This window comes from Watersipora subatra, chromosome 1 (assembly GCF_963576615.1).
Source record: "Watersipora subatra chromosome 1, tzWatSuba1.1, whole genome shotgun sequence".
NCBI lineage: Eukaryota > Metazoa > Bryozoa > Gymnolaemata > Cheilostomatida > Watersiporidae > Watersipora > Watersipora subatra.
Window position 1 is genome coordinate 78,098,236 of NC_088708.1, and position 25,353 is coordinate 78,123,588.

The 25,353-nt window shown below is 43.3% G+C and overlaps 1 protein-coding gene across 1 annotated transcript in view; it reads left to right on the forward strand.

Moving 5' to 3' along the window:
* The first annotated feature begins 1,444 nt into the window (after positions 1–1,444).
* LOC137404725 (coiled-coil and C2 domain-containing protein 1-like) overlaps positions 1,445–25,353 on the forward strand; it is a 28,472-nt gene continuing 4,563 nt past the window's right edge. Inside the window, exons 1-19 of the mRNA XM_068090959.1 lie at positions 1,445–1,491; positions 6,055–6,152; positions 6,596–6,710; positions 6,807–6,907; positions 7,091–7,219; positions 7,951–8,122; positions 9,327–9,439; positions 9,780–9,957; positions 10,646–10,782; positions 11,598–11,670; positions 11,880–12,131; positions 12,527–12,729; positions 12,913–13,106; positions 13,302–13,418; positions 14,315–14,388; positions 14,780–14,990; positions 15,145–15,235; positions 16,480–16,644; positions 16,789–16,805. Coding sequence (XP_067947060.1) covers positions 6,090–6,152; positions 6,596–6,710; positions 6,807–6,907; positions 7,091–7,219; positions 7,951–8,122; positions 9,327–9,439; positions 9,780–9,957; positions 10,646–10,782; positions 11,598–11,670; positions 11,880–12,131; positions 12,527–12,729; positions 12,913–13,106; positions 13,302–13,418; positions 14,315–14,388; positions 14,780–14,990; positions 15,145–15,235; positions 16,480–16,644; positions 16,789–16,805 — 2,405 coding nt within the window. The 5' untranslated portion in view covers positions 1,445–1,491; positions 6,055–6,089. The remainder of the gene's footprint in view (positions 1,492–6,054; positions 6,153–6,595; positions 6,711–6,806; positions 6,908–7,090; positions 7,220–7,950; positions 8,123–9,326; positions 9,440–9,779; positions 9,958–10,645; positions 10,783–11,597; positions 11,671–11,879; positions 12,132–12,526; positions 12,730–12,912; positions 13,107–13,301; positions 13,419–14,314; positions 14,389–14,779; positions 14,991–15,144; positions 15,236–16,479; positions 16,645–16,788; positions 16,806–25,353) is intronic.

The following is a 25,353-nucleotide window of genomic DNA, read 5'->3' on the forward strand; positions in this document are numbered from 1 at the left end:
AATGGAAGGAAATTTGATGGAATTTGAGGATTTAAACTTCTAGTTTTAATTTTGAAAGTTTGTAACTGGATTGGTTTGGATATTAGAAATTATAATACATGAAATAAAGATTCTCTGAGGTGGCCTTTTCCTAGGAGAGGGGGGCATGGTGTGTAATTGTGTTTCGATATCTTATGTAGAGTAACGATGTCTATGGCAATGGTGAGACGCTACTAGGAGTCAAGGTCAATGCTGATGTTGCAATAGTATTAAAGCTATCAGATTAACAGTTTAGGATTCCCGGCTTCATTAGCTTCTTTGGACTATTGGTATATAAGCTATACAGGACCTCACGGATACTCTTATTCTACAGGGTTGTAACCAGGTAAGTACTTGCACGTTATTTAACACTGCATAAGTGAAATTTTGATGTTTTTTATATTAAATGGTTTATGTATTAGTTTTAATGCTTTGCTTTTGGATGACCACTTATCTCCATTTAGTAATTTACCCTCTAGTTTTTTTAAGATAAAAGTCTGTGCAAGCCAAAGCGTAGAATATTTCAGCTATACAGTAGTTTCATTACTCCTTTTGTCACAACCTTAGCTTTATTTATATTTTTCTAAATTATGAACCTTTGCTATGCTTGCATGCAACATTTACTAAGGTGAACAGGCCTGCCAACTCTCACGCATTGGAAGTGAGACTCACGCAATCACACAAAAAAAGAAAATGAGTGAGAAACACGTGAGATTTTTGTCCCGATTTCCACAATTTTATACATACTATCAATGATACATCAATTGCCCCAAAATCAAATCTAAAGCATTACCCCACTCTTGGGTTGGCAGGCCTGAAGGTGAATGAGTTTACTGCTTATAACAAACAGACTACAAAGATTTTTGATGTTAGGTTTTATTTCTTCTTTCTTCAAACACACTAAAGAATTGCAAAGGTCGTACCTCTTAAATTATTTATCTTATAATAAGTTAAAAAGTATTGTACAAAGCTTTTGCTCTTCATTGCGCTGCATTAATAAAAACTTGAATAGTTCCAACAGCATTAGTAATGGATGTATAAATACTGAACTATCGTCAGTAGATCTACATAAAATGTATTTAAAAAACAACGTTTGTAATACAGAACAAAAGCTTAGAGATGAACGCGTGGTCACTACATTTTTATTTCACAGTATTTGTCCTCCAGGTGCGAAAGCATTAACTTAGACTACATTCTTAATTGTGAGCGTTCGTTTTTGTTACTAACACTCGCAAAAAGGTTTTCAAAGCTGTTAAGAAATAAAGTTATTTAATAGACAAAACTTAAACTCTCTCGATTTTTGAGTCGGATGAATAATTGCAACTTGCCCGTCCATAGTCAGAACGGGTTCTATAGCTATGTCGTTTCCTTCTTTAGTAGTCAGTCATATTTCATCGTTTCTCGCGTAGTTTTAGTATCGACAATACTAGAGATTATGCATAATCATGATAATGCATATATCATATAGATGCAGTATGTTATACATTTTATATTTAAAATTGTCTCCTAAAAGTTTCTTCAATTTGGGTAATCGTTTCATGTCTATTAAAGTAAACTTACCTCACTTAAATACGAGCTGCATCGCTGATAACTTGGCAAACTTCAATTTTAGCTATGAATTTAGTAACAGCACACCATCGTTTGAAATTGTTGGTATTTGACCATGTTTTATTGTTATAAAAAGTTTACAATTTACGTTTATCTTGACATCAAGTTTGTCTTTAGGAGGAAAACAATGTCTGTTTGGTTGGGCAGGCGTATCTTGATTAAAACAAGTTTAGGAACCTGATCACGGGTACTCCGAGCGTTGTGATAGACGACGGTGAGAAAAAAGAGAGACAAAAGAGTCTCAGAAGAGACAAAAAGAGTCTCTTTTTTCTCACCTACGCCTATCGCAACGCTTGGAGTACCCGTGAACCTGATAGATAAATTGTTTTGTCAACAAGCTGACATTGGGTACCTGATACGTATTTATTGATTTTGCTATTTAAGATAGCAGTATTATCTGTAAGCTTCAATTTGAGATCTTCGATTCGTCTTGTTGAATGTGTTGTATAAATGAAAGAGCTTACATGAACTGCAGCAAAAAAAGAAAAAGATCCGTCTTATGTTCCACTTCCTTATATACTACACAATACTGCCTAATGCTAACTAATCTGCTAGCTTTACTCACCAGCTTTATTCACTTACCGTAATTGCCACGACCATCTGCAACTGCTTTGAGCTCAAATTCCAATAGCCTGAGCCTAACAAATCCCATAATACAACTTTTTTTTTTCTTTTTTTTTGACCACACCATAACTACCAACAAGCAAACGTAGTAACTCACCTTACGCCTACTTGTGTTGCTCGTTACCCGACTCCGTTAGGCTCTGGCTTGTCTGACCCTGTGCTACTGCCAAAAATACTCCTTCTGTTACTGCCATCACTATGACCTCCGTCACTACCAATACTTTCACCGTGACCACTGTCACTACCAACACTACCACTTTTACCACCAACATCTCCAACACTATTTCCACCGATCCCGTCTAGCCTGGAGACTTGGTTGGGTCAGTAATGACTTCTCAACCTCATCTCCATCTCTTTCATCTTCTCCTCGCTCTCCCCAATGAGGCAGGCTCAACAGGCATCCTGCGGGAGGTTTCCACCTGGACCGTAACTGGCTGCACACTGGATGGCACCACAGAGCTGAGAGTTGACATAAGTTCAGACATATCTAGTTCTTCATTACGAATACTGGTTCAGCTATCTTTTTAGCACCTTCACTCACCTCGGCATGATTATGTTCCCTTGCATGCCCCATAAACACTTTCACCTCTCTGGTAGCTTGGGCTGTCTTTCCTTGACTACCAATCTCTCCACCACTATCCTTGTGCTAGTTTCCGATATACCTTTTTATTACTGCGCATCCACTACTCGTCACTCCCTTGGTTTTACAAGTCCACAAATCTCGACCTGTATAGCCTTTTTCAACATCGTTCTCCCAGTCAGACTTATTTGTCAGGTTTTGCAACTTGACATCATCTAAAACATGACAATTTAACCCAGCAGTAATAGCTCTTGACAAAAGCGCCCTAACTGGCTTAATATTTCTACACTGTATTGGGAGCTCTGTAAGTCTCCAGTAATGCTTAAAAGATGGTCTGATTAATGTTGTTGTATTTTATTAATCATAATACATCGTGCTATCAAACACATGAGTAGAACATACATTGGCAGAATGGTTAGATTTATTTGAATTCCAACATTTGATAAAACTAAAAAAATTAGTTTTGAATTACAAAAATATTGAGCTCAGACACCAATAGCCTGAGCCTAACAAATCCCATAATACAACGGGATGAGAAATTGATTCATAAGTTTTTGGTTCTGTGAGCGTCTTAAAGATGTGGTTGCGTCAACTTTGAGTTGATTTTAAAAGAAAGTATTTTTCTTTGTCTATCAGTTGATATGTTGTTTGTTGTGTTAGGTGATCTCATTGTCAAGATATTTGAAGATTAAAATCAAAAAAATTTGTTCGCGGTAAAAACGCTCAAGCTAAAAAAACATGCCCAGACATGCCCAAAATGATGTAACGCGTGATACAACCTGTCTCTATCTCTCGTATTCACATCGGCTATTGCAATAAAAGTCTAGTCCTACGCGGCTCTATTGGCATATATTTTATCTTGTATTTGCTCGTGTTGGCTAGAATAAAATTTTAAATCCAGCTACAGGAACATTATTACCAATGTCTCAAAGGCCTCAAACAAAGAAAATTAAAAATTTGTCATATTAGCTTCTTCTAAATGCTGTGTAAACATCTTAGTACCGACTACCAATTCTACCGGTCTACATTAGTTTTTCAAGCAAACTATGTAGAATAAGGTCTTTGTATCGGTACAGTTCCGTCGCTACCCACACTAACGATATACAGCCTCCCAAAAGCCCCGCCCACATTATGTCCGTCGCCTATCCTGGGGGTGGGGCTGTAAATCATTGCCCATACCGAAAACTAGTTTCTTACTACCGCAAGTAAAATAAGCAAACTGCGTCTTTGAAAAGAATTTGCGGCGAAATCAACTACATCCCTGAAAGTCATGTACATTGTATAGTCGACTGTCAACGTTATCGAGTCATTATTGGTATCAATGTGTAGAAAAAAATTCACCGGTCACATTTGATTAGTTGATTCAAATACTAAACAAATGGTCGAGCTATGCAAAAGTGCCTGTCCATGCAGCTCTGCTTGCACTTCATACATCCGTCTATCAAAAGATTTCAGCACAGGTGTCAACAGGGCTATGATATATTCAATGTTCTGCAAATCATGTTTTGCATTATCTTCAACATTATTTTATTATACAATTTTTACAAGCAAAAAAATTTTCATTTCGGCATAAAGCTTTTATTAGAAATATCCATCAAGTCGTGGCCACTTACATAGTTTCAGCTGATACAATAAGACAAATTCATCTACTACAGCAAACTTAAACAAAACATCATGGTTTATGCAGCACACATTCAAGTCTCTCTTTCCCATTTATGGCAGTTTCCACACTGACAAAGCTGCTTCGGCTGGTGGGACCACATAAACATCCTGTAATCAGTAAAACAAATGCAATAAATATATGTCATTTATAGATATGTCATTCTAACGCGTATCTACTGAAAGCTTTTAAATTGGGAGTTAAATAGATTGCGAGTGTAATTTCAAAAATGATTAAATGTTTAACAAAAACATAAGCACGCCAAGCCAACGATTCAAAGCTTTGGTTCTGGAAGTTAAAGATTTGCATTGATCAATCGATTTTCTTCACTTTCTACAAGTGAGAAGTAAACATCTAAAGTCAAATCATAAATCTAATTTACTTGATAAAACTGCCACAGAAAATTTGAAGCAAATATAGCTCGGTGAAACGATAAAAAATTATAAAACGATGATTGGTGATAGCAAAAGGTTATAATTTTATTAATTAGTACATGTATTAATGAGTACTAAAATATTACCTTTAGTATATTTATCAATCTAAGCCATTGTATTGCTAGATGCTATGGATTAAAAAGAAGCCGTCAAGAACTCACTGTACATACGTATCTCGCACGCGCAGGAAATTACATTATAACTTCAAACAGGAAAATATAATCTGAATGTAAACTCAACAGTATATTTATAGGAGACTCAAAGTGAAAGATAAATTTACCTCCATTCTCCTATCTTTCTCCATAGCACTTTAACCACCTGATGCCCAGAAAAGTCGGAGTCACCTCTGCAGTAACTTTACAGCAAGTTTACAATTCTGTTGTTTGGTAATAAAACATGTCAATCGAGTAATTCATTAAAGTAACGATGTTAATTAATTTAGTAAATATCGATGTCCATGCGATTTAATAATAGAGTAAAATCCCTAAATTTTAGATCACAGACAATGTGTTTTATGAGTGATAACATTTATTACGACCTATATAAAAATTTTGTGCTGATGATTGGCTAATGAAGCGACCTTATATTTATCGCTCGTGAACTCTTTTCAGATGTATCACTAGTTACGTCACGAATGAAGCACCCGCTGGAATGTGAGCTTTTTAAAAGATGGCCTCATTCAAACGCATATATCTCTGGACAGGATTGGTCTACAAAGACAAAAATGACATCAAACTGTAGCTGATGTTTTAGCCTTTTATTGGTCCTAATTTCTTTAGATTGACCTTTTTGGCGCAACCACATCTTTAAATTGAAATATGATATATAAGTCCTCGACTCCAGGATTCTTAGAAGAAGCTTTTTCCTGTTGTCTATATTTATTCTACATAATCTTTCTAGTCTAGCTTCATTTTAGCAGCATGTGCAGCTAAAATCTGCATCTGCATTTTAGCAGCCTGGTATGAAATGGTTGTAACACATTTGCAACATTTAGCATACATTATTTTAGTTTTATTTGCAGATGTGGTAATGCCATTGTAATAAGTATTATATGAATCTACAGGACTTATGTTTGCTGAAGTTGATTTTTATATATGCTGTGGTGTGCCACTATAACATGGTGCTTGCAGGTTAGGCATATGTAAGCTAAATCATTGTACTGAGTATGGCTCCTAAGAAGAATAAAGATGCTGGAAAAAAGTCTAAAGGAGATGACTTTATGAAGCAGGTATAATCATACGTCGTCTTTCAGATGTGTGGCCTGAAATATTAACTAGTTCTTAGTTACACTGTTAGTATTAGCTAGCAATTTATTTTTAGCAAATATCCACTTGTTTGGTTATGATGCTTGTAATTGGATGGTCCATGTAGTTTTTGAAGTTTATAAAACAACGTTGCTATTCTGAACAAGTGCAGAACAGTTGTTTCTCATACAACTTATCATACAAGTTCAGAACAACAGCAACAACAAGTTGGAAAAGTGAAATGATTTTGTTGCTCATGAAATGGGTTACTGTGAGGGTTCCGAGTTTGCACTAATCACAAGCAAATATTTTCATAGTTATTTGGATTTTTTGATTCAACTATAATGCTTTGGCATTGCTCGCCCCTTTTTATATTTAAAATATGGTAAGGCATTTTATTTAACTGCTATCATTGTACATTTTCTAGATGGGATTATTAGGTCCAGGAGATGACAGTGATGATGAAATTGATTTGGAGGCAGAGCTCCTAAAACTTGGTGGATCAATTGATTCCCCAAAATCTCGAAAACCAAAGAAAAAAGGTTTGCTTGCTTTTTAGCTGCTTAAAATACCAGTAGCCATTGTGAGCCAAACACCCTACAAAAATAAACGTAAGCTTATTAAAATATGTTCTGCAGAGCCAATGGTTGATGTGGATTCGCTACACGCGATGGCTAGCAGTATCGCTACAGATATCGGATCTGATGAAGAGCTCTCAGGAGAGGATGATGATTTTCTAGTAAGGGTTCAATATTAGCTCTTCATGCGAATACAGGTTTGACCTCATGAGAATTGACCCGATCAGTTTCAAGGTCGTGGTCTGCTGACATCGATGAGTAGTTGTTGTTGTTTCGAAGCAAAACGGATATGAACTGTTGAGCAGTGCAGCTATCAAACTGGAATAGCGTGCTTTGATTGACAGGCTGAATTAGAAGCTCTAGGGTCTGGTGAGGAAGGGGAGGATGAAGCCAGTGTATCACCACCTAAGCAACAGGCAAAGAAACCGAGCGCGGAGTCTCAAAGACCAGCAATGAAGGCTCCAACTGGACAGGTTTGTTCAGTACTTATGTTAGACTTGTTTACGAGTCTTTACTGCCAAAATTCTTTGTAATTTTTTTCAAAGTAAGTTCATACTAGCCAAGTGAGTATTAATATTCAGCAAGGGCCAATGTTTTTTGTTTCGATTATTCTTGGAGATGTTAATAAACTTCAGCAAATCACATCACTTCGTTAACAATTTTCTGTTAACAGCTGTTGCTAAAAAAATACAAATGATTCAAAATGGCAGTATCGATACACTTTTTGGACAAAATGGAAATAGCTTTGTTATGGTTGGTTCTATTGGTACCAGTAACATTTGTTTATGAATAAGCATGTAAGCCTATAAAAGTACTGGTATGGCGTGACATTTGATAAAGACTTGAGGTTGTACCTAGCATAACATTAAAATTGCATTCAAAAGCAAAGTACAGCCTCAGGCGTTTTACTTTTGACCAAATCAATCAAACATTTATATATGCTGCTATAGAAATAAAAAAACTGTATGTCGCTCATTAGTTATGTGCCTTATCTTACTAATACACGGTCAAACTAATCACTTTTTGATGTTTCCATTTAGTGAATTCACCGTTATTCTACGTAAATAATGGTATTTTATAACGAGGGAGATAGTTGAGTCACATAAAACCATTTGAAAAATATTACAACAATCAGTAAGAATTTAAGCCTTCAATTTCTATATAGCTCATCCCTTTTGAGATTGTTTCTTCTACACCTTCCTAGAAACCTGTAGCTGCTGCGATAGCGACTGCAGCTGTAGAGAAAGTTAAATTGAAAGCAACATCAACAGAGGTGCCATCCACTAAGCCCTCACCTGTATCTGCCACCAAGCCCATTGCGGTGTCCACAGCAGAACTGCCATCAACATCTTCAACGACGACTTTGGCTACTTCAGGTAAAACTGAGCTGGTGGCTGCAGTGACATGTTATCATGCTGAGCTGGTGGCTGCAGTGACATGTTATCATGCTGAGCTGGTGGCTGCAGTGACATGTTATCATGCTGAGCTGGTGGCTGCAGTGACATGTTATCATGCTGAGCTGGTGGCTGCAGTGACATGTTATCATGCTGAGCTGGTGGCTGCAGTGACATGTTATCATGCTGAGCTGGTGGCTGCAGTGACATGTTATCATGCTGAGCTGGTGGCTGCAGTGACATGTTATCATGCAGTGACATGTTATCATGCTCACCCAACACCTTAAGGTTGATTCAAGTCTCAAAACTAAAGGAATCTTTACCACAATCCGAGGATAATGCTGCCACTCTTTCATGTTAGCTAGTTATTCTATTTTAGAAGCATGCGCAAGCTGAAGACCATGAAAATACTTTATGCTGTTTTTAAATTAGTTTATTTGGGCTTGAAGTTTTTCAAGTACTCATATAGAATCTCTCAGCTATTAAAAAATTGGAATTATTAAAAAACTATGCTGGAAGCAGTTTCAGGTCTCCATATAAATTCTGCATCTCCCTTGAGCTCTTTACGCTTGTCACTCATACGACTCTCTAGTAGCCTCTCTAGTAACTAGCTTATTACGACTGCATTGTCAGCGCTGCTGAGTATATGGACAAGAGATCTAGTGAATTTTATTGTTGTATTATATTTTTCTATTTGTGTTGGGCTATGTCTATGTTTCTATGTCTGTTTAAACTCTTTATCTCTGCCTCTTCTTCTGAGTCACCATTTTAAATTTTGCTGAAATTTGTCCCTATTTTTCATATGCATGTGGTTTTTACTTCATGTACTGTGTAGCATTGCTTATACAATCCATACCATGATGTGTACTGTGTAGCATTGCTTATATAATCCATACCATGATGAAAAATATTGCTTCTGCATTTTTATATATACAGAAAAAATAATTTCTGTAGAGTAAGCTAATAGTGATATAGGTAAGTGGTCAGCTGAAGAGTGCGGCTGCATGAAACATATTTGTAATGACTTTTATCTACATATTCTTTTCTCTTACCCATAATATTATTATTATTACTCCGAAAAAATCTTTTTACAGCGTAGAGTTCTCTTTAGTCTGCAATATAATATATAGTATAATAATACTAACTGTGTATATATCTCATCATTCTCTGGCATGCCTTTTTGCAGAAAACAAGTTGGTGATGCTGAGGCAGCGGCGAGCTCAGTATAACAATGCTGCTGTCAAATCAAAGCAGTCTGGTGATGAAACTCTAGCTAGAAAATACATTCGCATACGTAAGGTGGGCTCACTTTCAGTCTGTAATCGTCTCCCTCAGTAGCCACTAATCTATTCTATCAATGATCATGCCTTTAGGAGCTAAGTCTTGATTCGCCCAAACGCATCTATGCACGCTTTTCTGATGCGATCAACGGTTATGACTAGTTGATCAGCCCAATTCACCTGTTCAACTTTACTAGTTTCTCTCTTTCTTTTATTACCTTTATGTTGATGTCACGCGCTGCTCTAGCTTTTATATAAAAAGAAATGGCTGTTGGGCAATAAGGATTTTGCTATGACTATGCACTCCATTGATTCTCTACCTAAATGACTGCTTTATGAATCTCTACTACATTTACCAGGATTTTGACAAAATAATCGAAGCAGTTCAAAGTGGGCAGGATGTTGATTTAAGTAACATGCCGCCTGCTCCTCCAGAAGTTGCTCCTTCTCAGCAGACGCCGGTAAAGCCAGCAGCGCCTCGAGCTGAGCCGAGCACCTCAGCCGTTACGGAAAAACCAGAAGAATCTATTCCTGACGGTTGGTGTTCATAGAATGTACAGACTAGATCAGCTCTGTATGTGGCATGTTACACCTGATTATGCATCTCTGCAGTTAACCGTGTGATTGGTCAACATCAAGATCTCGTATTAGTCTTGTAGAGTATGTATGCCATGTATGTAGTATGTACGCCATATATTTGTCTAGTAGAGATTGTTACAGTTTAGTGGTTATTTGAGTCTTTGGTCTCCTTATTTGAATCTTCAAGTTTTGATTTATCTACTCATGATTTGTCTACCAGTTTTTCATTTGTAAATGCCATTGTCTGCTCTATATCTGCTGATATAAAGTTTCAGTTTCAAGTTTTGAATTTTCTATTTAATGTAGTTAATCTACATTGTAATACGTGAAGTTGCGGATAACAGGTCTTACTCACAATCTCTGATATTTCTAGTGTGTGAGATATCTGGTATTCCTGGTGTGTTACAGTAGATCATTTTAATGCTAGGGTGAAAGTATGGCAATATTTGTCTAAGAAAATTTGGTTATTTGAGAAGACAGCCACTTGGCTGTGGAGTATACACAAGACCACTAGAATTTGTCAATAATCTTAAGGTCAATAGGTCAACTGTGGTCTTTAATAAGACTCATACATCGTCACCGCTGCTGACATTGGTTATCTTGAGGGTCAGCAAGGTATCAGTAGTATTTCATTAATGGTTGTTAGAGAAGCCAGAAGCGCTGAGTCCTGGAGACACAATAGCTTCACTACAAGCCCGCTTGGAAAAGTATAAAGAGAGTGAGGCACAGGCTAAAGAGCAAGAGAACTCTAGCAAGGCACGCAGGATGGGCCGAATAGTTAAGGTTGGCTTAGCTTACAACCTCAAATGTCACACAGATCTTAGTCTCACCTGTCAGCTCATGTGGATCAGCCATACCTTATAGTTTCATTAGTCAGTGAGTGTGGTGTGCGTATGTGTTCGTTTGTTCATGCGCGTACACACGTGCACGCATTTGCTTGTGTGCGGACACATGTGTGTGTGCGCACCCAAGTGCTCACACACTGGTGCTCACACACTCGCGCTCACACACTCGCGCTCACACACTCGCGCTCACACACTCGCGCTCACACACTCGCGCTCACACACTCGCGCTCACACACTCGCGCTCACACACTCGCGCTCACACACTCGCGCTCACACACTCGCGCTCACACACTCGCGCTCACACACTCGCGCTCACACACTCGCGCTCACACACTCGCGCTCACACACTCGCGCTCACACACTCGCGCTCACACACTCGCGCTCACACACTCGCGCTCACACACTCGCGCTCACACACTCGCGCTCACACACTCGCGCTCACACACTCGCGCTCACACACTCGCGCTCACACACTCGCGCTCACACACTCGCGCTCACACACTCGCGCTCACACACTCGCGCTCACACACTCGCGCTCACACACTCGCGCTCACACACTCGCGCTCACACACTCGCGCTCACACACTCGCGCTCACACACTCGTGCTCCATGTGTGTATGCGTATATGAATTTGTGGGGCTTGTTGGCTGTTCTTTTACTGAACCAATAATTTTAATAACAGCTGAAGAGTTAATTGCAGCATTAACTATGAATTGTTAGTGTTCGTACATGTTCAGCCATTTCTTCTCATAGCAATACACAGATGCAATAAAGGCAACAAAAGCAGGCAGAAACTTTGAGTATGCTGAGCTTCCAGTCCCTCCAGGTTTGTAAAGTTCAACTTTTCCATTGGCATCAATTTAGTGGTCCAACTCTATACCCACTGTCATCACTTTAGTTGTCCAACTCTATCCCTATTGGCATCACTTTAGTTGTACAACTCTATCCCTATTGGCATCACTTTAGTTGTCCAACTCTATCCCATATGGAACCGTGCAACGCAAAACATAAAATAGTCGTTCATTTTCTTATCAGGCTTTGGTCCGCTGGCAGCTCCAGTTGCCTCTGCTAAACCAACCGGTGTAAAGGCACCTGCGCAATCATCTGGGGTAAAAGCCCCTGCTCAACCCAGTTCAGCTGTTCCAAGCCCAGTTCAGTCACAGCCAGCACCAGCTGAAAGCAGACCGCAGTGTGTTCCAGTTCAAGGTCAAAGCCAGGCATCTCCTGACAAAAAGATGCCAGATACTGCTACAAAGAGTTCAGAGGCTGACTCTGTGAAACACAAATGTAAATTTTGTAGAATTTGTTGACATAGTTTGGTGGGACCATTATTCATATGAACAAAATGCATTTGCTTGTGTAGGCATTTGTGTTTATTTGTATATGACAGTTAGCTTGTCTCGTGTAGTTATCATGCGCCTTAGTTGTGGGCACGTATATCTGCTTGTATATGACAGTTAACTTGTCTCTTGTAGTTATTATGTAGCCTCGTTATGTCTTTTATAGGTTCATAATCTGTATTTACTCTCATTATCGGTGTGGCCAGTATGGTTATACATTTTGCTAAAGGACCATAACATGTGACACAGACTTTTAGCTGTAATTTATTCTAACATTTTATTTATTCTAAGTTGTCTATAGTCATTCAAAGCAGAAAAATGTGTTTTCATTGTCTGTTGCAGCCCTCAAGCGTCAAGCTACTCTCTCAATTCAAGGGAAACAGCTTGATGTGCTGCAGCAGAGACATTCGCAGTACAAGCAGGCAGCCCTTGAAGCCAAGAAACATGATGACATGGAGCTTGCGAAGAAGTACATGCGCATTGCAAAGGGCATGAACCCTATGATTCAGGCAGCTACTAATGGCCTACCTGTCGACATGGCTCAGGTCTTTCCAACTTCCTCATTTCATTTCTATTCAAACCTAAAATGTGTATTACGCGGGAAAGTGGAAAGGCTAGCTAATTCTGTGCTGCGTCTCGCTTAGTCGTAGTCTACAAGCTTATGTAGCAACCTTGAGGGTGGGATCAATCAAACAATCTTGTTAAGCCTTTGTCTCCGGTTTTTGTAGATTCCACCTGAGCCGGCTGGCACGCATGACACAGGCTATGTCGTGGTTGATGAGTCAGAGATTGCAGAAGTTGGTGATGAGGCAAGGACAGAAGAATTTGCTAAAATAGTGAAGCAGTTGCAGGAGCAGATAAAGACTTCATCAGACAATGCGATACATTTTAAGGCTTTAGGTGATGTCAAAAACTCATGCGTGTACGTATCTTCAGGTTGTTACACTTTGTTGAGACAAGCGTCTTTCTTATTGCTGCTATTAGTATTATGGTTGCTTGTATGGCAACCTGTATGTGATTGATGGTAATGAAGAGTCCTATCTACATACCTTCTTATCACCAATACCTTTTTCGTTGGTTGGAATTTTTATGACACCTGGTTTTTAAATATTTGTAGATTTGAGACATATGAACAAAACTCCCGTAAGGATTTAGATGCAGTTCAAAATGCTCTCAGGCACAATGATCCACCACCCAAATACCACTATGAGACAAGGCAGTACACTATAGTAAAGTAAGTAACACCACAAATCAGCCAGCTCCAGCAAGAAGATAGATTTTTGTTGTTTTAAAATAAAGTAAAAAGTGAAGAAACATAATTATGTATATATGTAAAGTTAGTATGATTGTGGTAACTTCATGTATTAAGTGCTCCACTTGGAAAGTTAGTATGATTGTGGTAACTTCATGTATTAAGTGCTCCACTTGAAAAGTTAGTATGGTTGTGGTAACTTCATGTATTAAGTGCTCCACTTGAAAAGTTAGTATGATTGTGGTAACATCATGTATTAAGTGCTCCACTTGAAAAGTTAGTAGGATTGTGGTGACTTCATGTATTAAGTGCTCCACTTGAAAAGGAGCAAAATTAAAACAAGTAATAGAGTGACTAAAATTTACTGCACTACTATAATATTGCAGTGCAATAAGTTTTAGTCACTATTTAACTTGTTTTATATACATATGTATATATAATTTCATTGACTGAAGAATTCTTCTGAAAGATTATGTAAGCAGTTTTGCTTGACACGAGAGACAGTGAAGCACCTGTTATGAGAATCTTTGTTCATTCATGTATAATTATTTTTGTGAAGGTTTTTTTTACTTGTCTTTCTCAAAAAGCAAGTCTCCAATAAAAACAGCCTTTACTGAAAAGTTATAAAAAGAAAATGAAATTTTTTCTATGGCAAATAAGCTCTTTTGGCCAGCCAAAGATGGTGTCAGTGTCTACTGCGCCGTTGAAAAACAAAAATGTTTGTTTAGAGACATCATACAACCGTCAGCTGCACAATTGATGTTGGTTCTTGGTGGGTGTAGGATTAGCATCACACTTGCTGTACAGCTGATTGTATTGTTTAACGAAATCTCAAATTACTATTGACTGTTACCTGCAACTATTTATCTTCTCTGCAGGGTTAACACGGACTTGGGCGACAGCGATCTGCAGCTGAACATAGTTAAAGGAATTCAGTTTCCTCTTCCTCCAGGTAAGTTGTCGTAGTGGTGAGAGTCAGGGAGGCTCATACAACGGAGAATGCATGGTATGAGGTTCAGTGGGATACAAGAGGACCTTGTTGAAGTACCTGTACTGTTGTGATGTAGAGATACAGGAGGACCTTGTTGAAGTACCTGTACTGTTGTGATGTAGAGATACAGGAGGACCTTGTTGAAGTACCTGTACTTTTGTGATATAGAGATACAGGAGCACCTTGTTGAAGTACCTGTACTTTTGTGATATAGAGATACAGGAGCACCTTGTTGAAGTACCTGTACTTTTGTGATATAGAGATACAGGAGGACCTTGTTGAAGTAACTGTATTGTTGTGATGTAGAGATACAGGAGGACCTTGTTGAAGTAACTGTACTGTTGTGATGTAGAGATAAAGGCTGCCAACGATCTAGACACACAAATATTTTACGAGTTTGCCTGGCCTCAGGATGCCGTACAGAAGGGCCACAGTGAATATGCGAGGCATTCTGATAATCCGGAGTACAATCATATTGCCATGCTAAAAATTGACCGACGCTCAAAGTCTATGCTCAGGATGTTTAAAAGTCGAAAATTGAAGCTAGAGATATTTTACCGAAGGTGAGAAATGTTGAGGACTGTTTGACAGTACCAAGAGTTATGTATTAATACCGCATTAGTAGGCTTACGCGGTAAATGGATGGAGAGAATAGAGTGTACGTAAATGTTCGCAGCTTTGGAGTTTCGCCATGTTCTTTTTTTTCTTTGATTGCAGAGGTTTCCTCAAGTCCGACAGGCACTTTGCATCAGTATCAATTAAACTGGATAAGCTCGAGTCTGCAGCCACTGTTCATGAGAGCTTTGATGTAAGCTGAACACATCTGCCGCTTTATATACATGTTTACTCGCTGTCAGTTCTCCTCACCGTCATTTCACTGTTGTTTTCACTTCTCCTCACTGTCATTTCACTTTTGTTATCACTTCTCCTCACTGTCAGCTCACTGTTGTTATCACTTCTTCTCACTATCATTTCACTGTTGTTATCACTTCTCCTCACTGTCAGTTCACTGTTGTTATTACTTCTCCTCACTGTCTGTTCACTGTTGTTATCACTCCTCCTCACTGTCAGTTCACTGTTGTTATCACTTCTTCTCACTATCATTTCACTGTTGTTATCACTTCTCCTCACTGTCAGTTCACTGTTGTTATTACTTCTCCTCACTGTCTGTTCACTGTTGTTATCACTCCTCCTCACTGTCTGTTCACTGTTGTTATCACTTCTTCTCACTGTCATTTCACTGCTGTTATCACTTTCCTCACTGTCAGTTTACTTTTGTTATCACTTCTCCTCACTGTCATTTCACTGTTGTTATCACTTCTCCTCACTGTCAGTTCACTGTTTTTATCACTTCTCCTCACTGTCAGTTCACTGTTGTTATTACTTCTCCTCACTGTCAGTTCACTGTTGTTATTACTTCTCCTCACTGTCTGTTCACTGTTGTTATCACTCCTCCTCACTGTCAGTTCACTGTTTTTATCACTTCTCCTCACTGTCAGTTCACTGTTGTTATTACTTCTCCTCACTGTCAGTTCACTGTTGTTATTACTTCTCCTCACTGTCTGTTCACTGTTGTTATCACTTCTCCTCACTGTCAGTTCACTGTTGTTATCACTTCTCCTCACTGTCAGTTCACTGTTGTTATTACTTCTCCTCACTGTCAGTTCACTGTTGTTATTACTTCTCCTCACTGTCTGTTCACTGTTGTTATCACTTCTCCTCACTGTCAGTTCACTGTTTTTATCACTTCTCCTCACTGTCAGTTCACTGTTGTTATTACTTCTCCTCACTGTCAGTTCACTGTTGTTATCACTTCTCCTCACTGTCAGTTCACTGTTGTTATCACTTCTCCTCACTGTCAGCTCACTGTTTTTATCACTTCTCCTCACTTCAGTTCACTGTTTTTAAGAGTTTAATTGTTTGGGACACGTTACCAAGCTGCTGCACTATAAAGCGCCTGTTTGAATTTTAGTGTATTCTTAGATTATTAGAATATTTTGATCAGTTGATTTAGTGGCCGCTAATTGGAATTATTTGCTGCCTATTTGTCAGCTGCTGGACACAAATGCTCGTAAGGAGGTTGGGGGGAAGCTGGAAGTAATACTGAGGTTGAGAGAGCCGCTAGTCAATAAGCAAGTAGAGGTTATGAAGGACAGGTGGTTGGTCATTGACCAGTTTGTTCGACTGAACAAGCCTGTGCACAAAGATGCGGCACCAGTGAGTATTTCTTTCTATACGCATATCATGTAGGTCAATTTGTGTCATTAATCGAGTCTTTGATGTTTCAGTGTTCTATAGTTTCGTAACTGTAGACTAGGTTCCCTTACCAACGAAGTAATTGGTGGTTACCATCTTTTGTAGAAGCAGACAACTGAAAGGTAAGCATGATATATGCCCAGAGGCCATCTGGCCACTGATTTGAGAGTAAAACGATCTATATACATGTATATATTTCTCGAAGTGTGTGTCCCTCCGGCTATAGCTATTAAAATCTTGGAATTAAAGATTCCATATTGAGGAAGATATGGATATGGCTCCACCTTCATAAGTCCTACCCGTACCCATTAGGCCAACGAGATTGTGTTGCTAGCTTGCTGATATAAGTCGCTATATGAGAGCACATACCCAACAGCTTTGTGTACCAAGCATGGTGATTGTCATTAGTTAGCTTACTAAAATGTTCCATTGGCAATCTGCCAGGCTAATAGCAGGCAACTCCCATTACTTCTCATTGTTTATAAGCTGATTTCTGTTCTCCGGGCAACGCCGGGTAGCACAGCTAATCTGTAATAAGGTACAGTGCAACCTCAAGATACGATTTTGATCCGTTTCAGGGTTGGCATCGTAAGGTGAAAAATTTGTATGTAAGGGTATAGAAACCATAGTAATTATATAATGCCAACATCCCCTGGTAAAAATCGCCAAAAATTTTATACGTAAGCTCTGTACATGTTGAAAATTAGTAACACAATAGTATGTTAACCTTAGTAACTATAGTTAGCTACAGTAGCTTTACTGTATCTAGTGTATTTAGTGGTTCTGATCAGCAAAAAAATGTAGCGTTTTAATATACCGCAGTACATACCATAGGGAGTTTTTACCTTCAAGACAGACATATTGTAAAGGCCTGGCCCCGGTAGCTGAGCCAGCCTTACTATCCTAACAAGCCGGTGCAGCCTGAACTCTGGGCCTTCCCCTTGTCGGCCTGCCTGACACACCTAGTGGTCCGATCAGGTCGTGGCTGTTGCCCAATCTCAGGCTCGCTTGGAAACGTAATACAGCCTGCTTTCTGAGTCCCTATCTTGGCTAGTCTCGGTCCCGGGCTAGCTTACTGTAGGGCCTGATCTCTAATGCTATTGCATCTCTGATCAGGTCCAGTCGCAGCGTAGCTCAATCCCTAGCCTTCCTTAGGTATCTCTCAGGCAGTTCTTATCCGGAGCCAGACCAGTTCTGGTAGAATGGTCCTGTCTAAGCCCCCCAGGCAGGCATAAACGTGATCAGTTCGTGTGAGTGAAGTTAGTCTATTTATTATGTATATATAATCATGAATACATGTGCAACAACAGCATCAACAGCATCGAGCTCGCAATTATCCCAATGAGGTGGCTTGCGCCTCCTCCTTATATACTGGTATTTCTCCGCCCACTCACATAATAATTACATAACAACACATAATTGCGTTACGGCAGGCCTGTGTGGCAGGCCTAAATACAAAGTGTTATATAATAGGATATATGAGAAATGCGTACGTAGGGTTGTAATAATGAACACAGATATCTAAAGATAAAAACATAACTAGTATATTTGTCCAGTCCTCCACACTCTCCTCCCCCCCAATTGTTCAACCCGGGGTTAACAATTAAGGAAGGTGGAGTCGAAGGAAACTTATTCGTATTGGCGGGCGCAGGTCTTTAGTCGTTGTACCCCCGCTGACTTTCTCGAGCCAGCCAGCGGTATCGTTGGTATTCTTTTTCTTCTCGTTTGGCGCGGCGGAGGTAGCTCTCTCGTTTGTCAGTGTGGCAGGGCTCTGCACTTCTGCTGGCTGGAATGTGGGTTTTGGTGCCCGAGTCCGTCTCTATTCCCTCGTCAGCGGCGCTAGCATATACTTCTAGTACCGGCTCAACTTCTTTGGTCTTCCCCGGATCTTTTTCTGGGGCCAGAGCAGGTTGGGGGCTTTCTTCTTGCCGGGCGCTCATCTGTCTGGCCTTTTTCGGGATCGTATATTCTTGAAGAAATGATCTGCCCTGTCCCTCTTTGTCTCTCGTTGCCTGGCAATTATCTATCCTGATCGTCAGGTTAGGGAGGCCTGTCCTTTTGGTCTGGGTGATTTCCAGTTCAGGGCTCCCCGCCCTCTCCGGCTGTGTAGGCCTCTTTCTCTTCTGGCTTACCTTCCTGTTCGCAACCCACCCCTTCCCATCCTTTACAGGCAGACAGGTGCCAAAGGGAGGGTGGTTCTCCCAACCGACATACCGGCAAAAATCCGGGAAAGACTCCTGGTCTACTTGATACACCACGCACGGGTAGTTCTCTGGGTCCTATTCGTTCCGCTGGTGTTTGTAGATGGTGAAGAAAGAAGAGGAACTCTTCTGGCATCGACACCAAAAACGCCAGTAATGTTGTCGAATGTGTCGCCGAACCACCCGGCTCTCCTTATTTTTGAAACTGCAGAGGCGGCATTTCCCCTTCTCTCGGTCTTCAGCAGCCTCCATTTTCTGGTACGACGCGGGGGTATACTATATATCCCTTGCCGAGCTTTTCCGTTTGGCCGGAACTGGCTTATCTGTATCCCTATTATTTGTGTCTATCCTGGTGTTGGACGGAGGATCTCGACCGCGCCTAACTTCGGTATCTAGTGGAGGCTTACCCGGAGGTAGTGCTACTCCACTCCCGACCCGAGAGCTCTGGCCCGTGGTCTCATGTGTACCTTTATTTAGGTTACACCTACCCTTGGGCGCCCTGCTCTCTCGTTTTCCTTTAGGCTGTATTGTTTCTTCCAATTTTTCCGGGGTCAGGCTTCGTGATTGCCTCGTTCCGTTTGGTTCGGTAAGTATCTGTATAATCCGTACGTTAGTTGTACTGCCTTCGCTGGGTTGTGTCCCTTTGTACGCAACTGGTGCTATCTTCCTGTCTGTCCTCATATTTTTAGAAGATGGGCCTGATCCGTATCCTTGGCCTGATATCTCGTGTGTGGTTGATATCTCTGTCTCTTCTAATATACCGCCTAGTTCAGCCAACAATTGCTGTAACTCTTCGTCTTCTATGGCCTCGTGGTTTGTGCTTTTCTTATCCATGTAAGCGTGGTGGAGGTAGTTGCGGACTGGCTGAAGCAGTTGATTATCTCGTAGTAAGTTGCGAATGGACTGTCCAGGAGCAGCGCTAAATTTGAATGAGGGTAATGGCGGCCAGTTTCCGGTAGAATCCCGTCCCTGACCCTGGTCAACTCTATCGCCGGTATTTCTCGGGCCAGATCGTTCCTGGCCGGAAAATCTCCCTACTTCCCATATCTCCACGGCCTCCGTGATCTTTGCCCCCTCTCCCAGGACTTCTCATTCTTCTTCTACCGCCCTTGTGGGTTGGTCTTTGGTTGTCAAGGCCTTTTCTAATTCTACCATCGATTCCTTCAGAGTTTGGTATTGTATTTTTCCTTCCTTGTCGAGGTTAATGTTTCCTCCCTCGAGCAGCCTCTCTATCTCTCCCACCCGGGTTCTTAGCGCTTCATATCTCTCTCTGGTTGCTATGTCGCTCCTAGCCTCTTCAGAGAGCAGTGAATTGCCCAGGTTTCCACTTTCGGGGTCAACCCGGTGGCATACTGCCTGCCCGTACTGTACGGGCGGTCCTGTCGTTCGTCGGGGCCTTCAGTCCCTCCTGAGTTCGACAGGCCTCTCTGTCCTGGATAACTCGGGCTCCACCCGAGTCTCTCCCCCGCCGGAACCGGTCTAGAGTCAACGGGGGATGCCGGATCCACCAGATCGGGTCCTCTGAGGGCTTGGGGTCCTTGTATCGACGTCCCGCCCACCTCTTCCCCATCGAACCTGGCCTGATAGGCTCAACTGGGGCTATCGGGTTGGACTCGGGTTCCGGGTCGTCCTGCTCTACTTTCGGGGAAGCCGTCTGGTCAGGGGCGTCGTCGTGCTTTTCCCTAGTGCCGTGGTCCACCGGAAGAGGACCCTTTCCCTCCGTCAGGGCCTCCAGCATTCGTCTCTGGAACATATCCCTATTAGTCGTGGTGGGGAGGAGGTCCATGTCTCCTTGCCGTATGGGTGACTGGGGAAGAAGTTCTCTTCTGCTGAACTTTAGGGTGGGCAGCAGCTCCACCAGTTCCTCCCTCCTCCTTTTCCTATTCCCGGTAGCACCCCGCATGTTGGGTCGTCTAGCAGGCTCCCTGATAGCCGGGGCCCTACCATCCGCCTCTGGGCATGCAAAGTACGGCTTCAGGCGTTCCTCGTTCTGCACGGACACTTGACCCAGCCTTTCTACTTGATAGGTATTGTTGGCATGACATTTGGTGATCGTATACATACATACATGTATACATACATCGTATATATCATATTTGGGCTGCAACTTGGGGTTCTCTCCCCTTCTTCGCCTCTTGTTCACCAGTAATACCAGGTCTCCTACCTCAAACAGTGGTGGCTCCTCGTCATCCTCGATCCGGACCTTCATCTGTCGTTCACGAAGGATCTCGTAAGTCTCTTCCAGTCGATTGGCCAAATCTAAGACGTAGGGCTGTATGGCCTGACTATTTGCGGCAGCTGGTTATGAGAGCTGGTCGGGCAGTCGGAGTTCCCTACCCATCATCATAAAATTGGCGGTCTCTCCCGTGGCGGAATGGGGTGTGCCCCGAAAGGCCCTCATGATTTGGTGTAGTAACAGATCCCATTCGGTCGGCCCTCTGCGTAGGAGTAGGGCTCTCAAAGAGTCTCCTAGGCTCCTGTTCCATTCCCCTGGGGGTGGTATGGGGTGGTCCGCGTCTTGTTGACGTTCCATAACCCACACAACTCGCTCATGAGCTTAGATTCAAACTGGGCCCCTTGGTCAGAATGCAACTCCTCGGGTGGGCCAAAATAGCAGAACACCTTTTCATCTAGGGTCGTGGCTACCACCGGGGCAGTTGCATCCGGAATCGCTAAGGCATCTTGCCATCTGGAAAAGTGATCACTAATTACCAGGATCCATTTATTTCCCCGGTCAGTCTCTGGCATCGGTTCCACTAGGTCGACCGCCAACTTCTGCCAAGGTCATCCGGCATATAACCGGTGCCTACTTTTTGCCGCGTGGTTTCCCCCGGCTTTTGCTACCTGGCAGACCTCACAGGTTTCGATGAGGCGCCGCACATCTGCGTTCAACCCCGACCAGTACCAGTTTAGTAGTAACCTTTTCACCATCTTGTGCACCCCTGCATGGGCCAGTCTGTGCGTCTCCCAAATCACCCGGTTATGGTCTGCCCGGGGGCATAGGGTACACTATCTGGGGTGGCCGTTCGCTGCTAGCCTGACTTCCAGGACACCGTTAGTCGACAACCTCATGGCTTCCCGTCTTCTATGTAGGATCCGGAGCTCATTACTCCCCAGGGTTAACTCTTCCTCCGGTCACTCCTGGTCGTTTTGTATTGCCCAGTACATTCTAGCCACGGCTTGTGTTCCTTCCACTTGGCTCTGCACCAACTGGCGAAAGTTTCGCTCGCCGGGCAGCTTGACGGCCGCCACTGTGTTGGATTCTCCCTTCAGCATGGCTTGTTTACTCGGACCCCCATCTCTTTCCTCTATCCTTGTGCACTGCCGACAGTCCTCCGGACAGGCTTGCCGGCTCAGTCCGTCGGCGTTTCCGTGTTTGACTCCCGGCCGGTGTTCCAATTGATATGTGAACTCCGATAGGATCTCCAGCCACCGGGCTACCTGAGCCGACGGTTCCCTTCTTCAGCACAGCCATCTCAGGGAGGCATGGTCCATACAGAGTACGAAATGCTGTCCGTACAGGTAAGGCCGGAAGTGCTTGATGGCTTTTACCACCGCCAGGAGTTCCTTACGGGTCACACAATAATTCTGTTCCGCTGGGCTAAGTGTTTTACTGTAGTAGGCTACTACCGTCTCCCTACCATTCTGGTTCTGCGACAACACAGCTCCCACCCCCACATTGCTGGCGTCGGTGTCTAGAATATACTTGTTCTTAGGATTGGGATATCCTAAAACGGGTGCTGTGATTAGACCACGCCGGAGTGCCTCGAACGCTGATTGTTCTACGTCGCTCTACTGCCATGGTTTCCCCTTTCCTGTCAAGACAGTGAGTGGCTTGGTGTTAGTGGCGTAGTCCTTTAGATATTGTCTATAATATCCGGTGGTTCCCAAGAAGGCCTGTAGTTTCTTTACATTTCGGGGAACTCGCCATTCCGCCACTGCCTGGACCTTATCCGGGTCTGTGGACACCCCTTTTGGGCTTACTACATGGCCGAGGTATCTCACCTTCTCCTGGAGGAACTCGCACTTAGAGGGTTTTAGCTTCAGCCTGGCAGTTGCCAGTCTCTGGAAGACTTCCTCCAGGCAGGCCAGGTGAGTCTCGAAGTCGGGGGCGATGACTATAATGTCATCCAGGTAGAGCAGGAGAGTTTTCCAGTGGAGTCCTTGCAGTACCGACTCCATCAATCTCTGGAAAGTGGCGTGGGCCGACGGCAGTCCGAACGGCAGCACCTTCCACTTCCACAGTCTGCTCAGCGTTGCGAATGCAGATCTTTCCGTGGCCTCCTGATCCAAGGGCACTTGCCAGTATCCACTGGTCAGGTCTAGCGTGCTAAAAAATCGACTTCCTGCCAGGGCATCCAGGCTCTCGTCGGTTTTTGGAATCCGGTAGGCGTCCTGTTGGGTTATGGCATTCAGTTGCCTGTAGTCAATGCAGAACCTCCATCCGCCATCTTTTTTCCGTACCATGACCACCGGAGAACTCCACGCCCCATTGGCAGGCTCAATCAGGCCCTTCTCCAACAATTCGGTCACCTGTCTGTCTGCCTCTGCCTCCTTGAGGGGTCCCAACTTGTGAGGAGGTTGTCTAATGGGTTTGGCTCCTTCTACCAGCGGTATACTATGTTTCACCAGATTAGTTTGCCCTATGTCACCATCGTATTTACTGGATATGTTCTGGTATTTGGCCAGCAGGGCGGCTAGTTTCTGTCTCTCCTGGTCGTGTGAACAACCTCGGACGGCCTGATCGTATAGTTCGACCAGATGCTCAGGCACTGCTCTCCCGGCGTGTACAGCCGCACACCCTACTCCGGCCGCTTCGGTGTCGCAGTCTTCCCGTTCCGACCAGAGCTCGGCCGGCACATCCTCTGCCTTGATGGCGGTGTACGAGCCTATCACGTGTCCGGCCGCCAGCTCTATGGGGTGACTACCCGGGTTCAGGCATTGTACGGCCACATCACCCTGGTCTCCGGGTTGATTCAGGCTACGTGCCACGAGAAGGTGCGGGCCGGAGCCCTCTATTATACCCACTGGTACATAATTTCTGGGCGAGATTCTCTCCGCCACCCTTACCTCGGACAATGGTGGAATGGTGACCTTCTTCCAGGTATGTACTTTAGACACCATTAGCCTGCCGTACTTGTCTGTGCAGGTGAGCTTTCTGTCTCCATTGGAGATGACTGGTTGGTCGAATTCCATGTTGCATCGGTGTGAGATCAGGAAGGGCATTCCCAGAATGGCATCTTCGCTGATCTGACTCACAATGAAATTCTCCTCAATCGGTACATCGCGGATTCTCCCGGCTAGTCGGATTAGCCCGTAGAACTGGAGCTTGCTCTCGTCCGCCATGAGTCCATACCGGTCATTCTCCTCCAGCTGTGCTTTTACCCTCTCCGGCATCCTGTCAAATACTTTTTTAGACAACGGGTTTGTGTTGCAGCCGGTGTCTATGAGGAAAAGCAGGTCTTGTCTCTCCACCTTTCCCGGCAGGAAATAGTTTGACTTAAGGGGCTTTTCCAAGGCCCCAATCCTTGGTAGCTCCCCCATTCCGCAGGCGTCGTTATACGCCTCTTCGGAATATCTTTTTCGTGGATGACCCCGAAGCCTGTCCGGTGGTGGACTCTCTTCGAGCTGGTCTGCCTGGCTTTCCTCGGGAGTAGCTGGCATTGTGCTCTCCTCGTACCAGCCTGTCAAACCCGACTCAGGCGTTGGCCTGGGTCTCCACCCCGGAGGGGGCCGACTTGGTTCGGCTCTCGTCCCTCCTCTAACTCAGATCCCTGGGGGGAGGGGATGGGCTCGATTCAAGCCCTCCCTATTTCTGAATCTGCAACCCCGTGGTCTCTGGAAGTGCTCCACCATTGCTGGGTCTTCTTTCACTCCCGATCCGGAGGGTACAGATCTCTGGAGAGGCTCAGCCCCTGATGGGCTGGCTCTCGCTCCCGATCTGCCCTGTCCAAATCTCTGGAAAGGATCAGCGCCGGCTGGGCCTTCTTCCCTCGACCTAGGTCGCTCTTGTTTCTGGAAGTGTTCAACCGAGGCTAACTTCCCCCTCCTTCCCGATCTGCGCTTAGGTCTCCCGAGAGCTCCAGCCGATGCCGAATCTGGTCCGTGTCCCGACCCTCGCGGCCCAGATCTCTTGGAGTAGTTCATTCTGGTTGCACTTCTCTCTGGACTTCCGACATTTTCCGAAATCTCTCGTGGTCTAGCCCCCCTTTGGATTTGGTGGATATAACGCTTTTGGGCTTGTCGGGCCGCCTGTGGCGACTCCCGAGGATCCACCTCCTTATCTCCTTCGTCTCTGTCTAGACCCACTAGTCTCTGGTAAGGGTTATAGGTGTGAGGGTTATAGGTACGGGTTATAGGTGCCCTATTGCAGCCAGTAGGTTGCCCTACTGCTGCGGGCGGTAGGCGTTTCCCTGTTCGGTTTTTGGGCGGCGCTGCCACTGGTCTGTGTCCTGGGGCAGCTCCTCCT